The sequence below is a fragment of the Salmo trutta genome, chromosome 5, assembly GCF_901001165.1.
Source record: "Salmo trutta chromosome 5, fSalTru1.1, whole genome shotgun sequence".
In the NCBI taxonomy this organism is placed as follows: Eukaryota; Metazoa; Chordata; class Actinopteri; order Salmoniformes; family Salmonidae; genus Salmo; species Salmo trutta.
The window spans coordinates 38,138,802-38,142,298 of record NC_042961.1 but is presented as its reverse complement, the minus strand read 5'-3'; the positions used below and the strand labels follow the sequence as shown (position 1 = coordinate 38,142,298).

General features: G+C 44.0%; 1 protein-coding gene across 1 annotated transcript; it reads left to right on the top strand.

Moving 5' to 3' along the window:
- Positions 1-299: 299 nt before the first annotated feature.
- LOC115194113 (grpE protein homolog 1, mitochondrial) lies at positions 300-3,497 on the top strand. The gene is made up of 4 exons (XM_029753497.1): positions 300-409; positions 1,046-1,190; positions 1,819-1,900; positions 2,118-3,497. The coding sequence occupies exons 1-4, from the start codon at positions 342-344 to the stop codon at positions 2,468-2,470; spliced, it is 648 nt and encodes a 215-aa protein (XP_029609357.1). The 5' UTR covers positions 300-341; the 3' UTR covers positions 2,471-3,497.

Sequence of the window (3,497 nt, the reverse complement as noted above, 5' to 3'; positions counted from 1 at the left end):
GTTTCAGAGATCATCATCATCACCACAGTAATCATCATCATTGCCCTATCCATCCAACATTGTAATGACAGGGATGGGTTTGGTGATGATACATCGCTGCCAAAAGTTACAAAATAGGGATAACCTTCAGTTTACAAAACAAACTAATTCTGTCCTTGGTCACGTGCAAAGTGTTCGACCTCTAACGTCACCTCAACCAAACTACAAGAAAACGTCATTCTATATACCACCATTGATTGGACGCGACTACTAATTGCGGCTCTTTCTGATTTGTGATTGGCTCAACCTCACGGTTTTGCCGTTTTAGAGCTCGGCTCCTTCAGCTTGTGTTATCACTAAAAATGGCGAGTTGGTGTGTACGAGCTGTGAGACAGAGTTACTCTGTTGCGGCATCGCCTTCATTAATAAGGTAATACAGAGTGTGCTTTTTAATATGTTTGTTCAGATAATTGTAACGTTGTCGTTTGTAAAGTAATTAGCTAGCTTGTGCCATTTGCTATCACCCTTGGTGTTTGCTAGCTGAGTAACGTTTCAACCTGTCATATGCTGCTTTCATAATGGGAGCACATTTCTTATAGGAAAGCAAACTGAATGAAATGTTGAACATAAAAAAATAGTTGAATCCTATGAGTCTGTTTAAAAAAATTAACTAGCATAGCTAACTCAATCTACTAACGTAGCCGGCTAGCTAACGTTAGCTAGTTAAACAACCTTGCTTTCATGAACTAACGTTATGCTGCCAAGTCAGATGGCTTACCTACTAAAACACCACAATATACTTCGCCCATTTATTGGCAAAGTAAAGCACATGCAATGAGAGAGATTCACCAGATTATGACAAATTGAAAGATGCCAAGGGGAGGAAAGGTTTAAGGCACGTGCCACCAATTAACGATTTGAACGATGACTCATATACAAAGTAGTTGCAACCATCATTGCTATACACTTACATTAATTTACAAGAATCCCAGTGAATTAAAGTGACCACTGCATAAACAGCTGAAGTTCTGTTGTGTATCTAACCCATTTATCTCTGTTCTGTTAGGGCATCCCCACGGCTCCTATGCACAGCAGCTCATCAGAAGAGTGGCCAGGGGTCAGAAGAGGACCAGAAGGCTGAGCAGAGCCCTACAGAAAAGGCCTTGGCCGAGGAGAAGGGTCAGCTGGAGGAGCAGCTTAAAGAGGTCACGGTGAGTCTGGCTCCAGGGTGAAGTTTCCCTAGGTACAGATCTAGGATAAGCTTCCCCTCCCCCAATCCAACCTTAATTAAGCATTAGGGTGAAACGCAACACTGACCCAAGATCAGTGTCTAGGAGGGGCATCTTCACCCTACTCCTGGGTCACTACACCAGCCACTACATAGACTCGGTTCCAACATCCACGCTAGCTCCCGAGTGGTACAGCGGTCTAAGGCACTGCATCTCAGTGCTAGAAGCGTCACTACAGACCCTGGTTCAATTCCAGACTGTATCACAACAGGCTGTGATTGGGAGTCCCATAGTGCAGCGCACAATTGGCGCAGCGTCATCTGGGTTAGGGTTTGGCCAGGGTAGGCTGTCATTGTAAATAAGAATTAGTTCTTGACTGACTTGCCTAGTTAAATAATACAATTAAAATAAAATACTACCTAGAATGAAGCCTGCTTACATTCCTAGTGGTATACTAGTATGGACATTGGAAGGTATACATAGACTCGTATTTACACTGTTGCTGTGATTGTCATCCTGGCTGAATCCTTAAGTCAGAAGAGCTTTGAGAAAAAAATCTCATGGGGTCTCTGTGTGGTCTCAGAATTAGGGTGGTTGTCTCGGTCTACAGGACAAGTACACGCGGTCTCTGGCAGACATGGAGAACCTCAGGACGAGGAGTCAGAAGATGGTGGAAGACGCAAAGAAATATGGTGAGTTAATGTTTGCATATTTATTTGTCTCACCAGTGCATTGGACCCAGCAGACAGACACGCATTGGTGGTATTTAAAACCATCATTTTGGTTCATTGACAGCAAGGAACACAGTATAAAGTTAATATGTAGGTATATTGAATGATGTTGTAGTGTTCAGTCGTCTATGTTTTCAGAATACAGAATGCATCTCTCTTTTCTTCCCACACCTATCAGGAGTCCAAGGCTTCTGCAAAGACCTGCTGGAGGTGGCAGACATCTTGGAGAAGGCGACGGAGAGCGTGCCCAAGGAGGAGGTGACCGCTCAGAAGAACCCCCACCTGAAGAACCTGTACGATGGCCTGGTGATGACGGAGACGCAGATCCAGAAGGTCTTCGCCAAGCACGGCCTGTTCAAGCTCAACCCTGACGGAGGGCAGAAGTTTGACCCCTATGAGCATGAGGCTCTATTTCACGCCCCCGTGGAGGGTAAAGAGCCCGGCACGGTCACCATAGTAACCAAGGTGGGCTACAAGCTCCATGGGCGCACCCTCCGGCCGGCGCTGGTGGGCGTGGCCAAAGCCCCTTAAAAAAAGAGATTCAGTGCGACCGTGATGTTGTTGCCTGGGCGACGGGTCGCCTTGGGTACAGCAGGCTGGTCAGAGCCCCCTCCCCCAACCACCTAACGTTGCCTCAAAGAGGCAGGAATCCAACTCGAACTGATATTGTTACCATGGACGACATCATCACACAGCCTGTTTTGACTGTGCATATCGATTCTCCACCCTTCTCCGGAAGTGTGCACTCGCTCACTCCCCGTCATGAATTGAAAAGCATTGGATTGGTATAAGCATTGGCTGGAGGGAGTTTACGCTGTCTTTAAATCCATGACAGGGAGTGTGCAAGTGCATACTTTGGGAGAAGGGTAGATAATTGGGATAGAACCCATGTATATGCCAGGCGCAAATATGTTTTAACAGAAGTAACACTTGTAATGGCATGTAGAGCACAGAACCAGTTTAATGCAAGTCGTTTCTGTCGTATTTCAGTCATCGGGGTCAGATTCCATTCTTCTCTTTGTCCAGTCATTGTAATTATTGTGTTATGGATGGGATAATGTAATGGATCTCATTGATTATAGACCAAACTGTTGTCATCACTATCATTGGAGAACTCTCATACAATTGAATTTAAAATAATGACATTTTCCTGTAAGATTGAGTTGTCTTTGGCACAACTTAACCCTGTATATTGCTGTTTTAGTATTGCTTCCAGGAACAGTTTTACATGTACTGTATACTTCATTTTTATAAATGTCTAGACAAATTATTGTTCAGCTACAATAGTACAGTAGGACAATGACTACGGTTGTCGAAATGCTCTGGTCAAATTGATTACAGATTCACCTGAGATAAGCAACATTATGTTGAGCCTCTGATGTAATCATTCCGGACTTCACTGTACATCACTGCTTTGGCAGATGTCGACTTGGTGGTCTAGCATAGACAGCATAATACCAATTGAGTTTATACAATAACTATTTGAACTGAACATTATAGTGAATAGTTGTTCTGTTGAGTGCCACAGCAGCATTTAAATAAACAGATTTACTTTGAA

Bases quoted from the DNA above. Each gene is read 5' to 3' on its own strand.
- LOC115194113 (XM_029753497.1), top strand. From the start codon at position 342: ATGGCGAGTTGGTGTGTACGAGCTGTGAGACAGAGTTACTCTGTTGCG. The intron at 410-1,045 runs GTAATACAGAGT...CTGTTCTGTTAG, and splicing joins GCATCGCCTTCATTAATAAG to GGCATCCCCACGGCTCCTAT. The intron at 1,191-1,818 runs GTGAGTCTGGCT...CTCGGTCTACAG, and splicing joins AGCAGCTTAAAGAGGTCACG to GACAAGTACACGCGGTCTCT.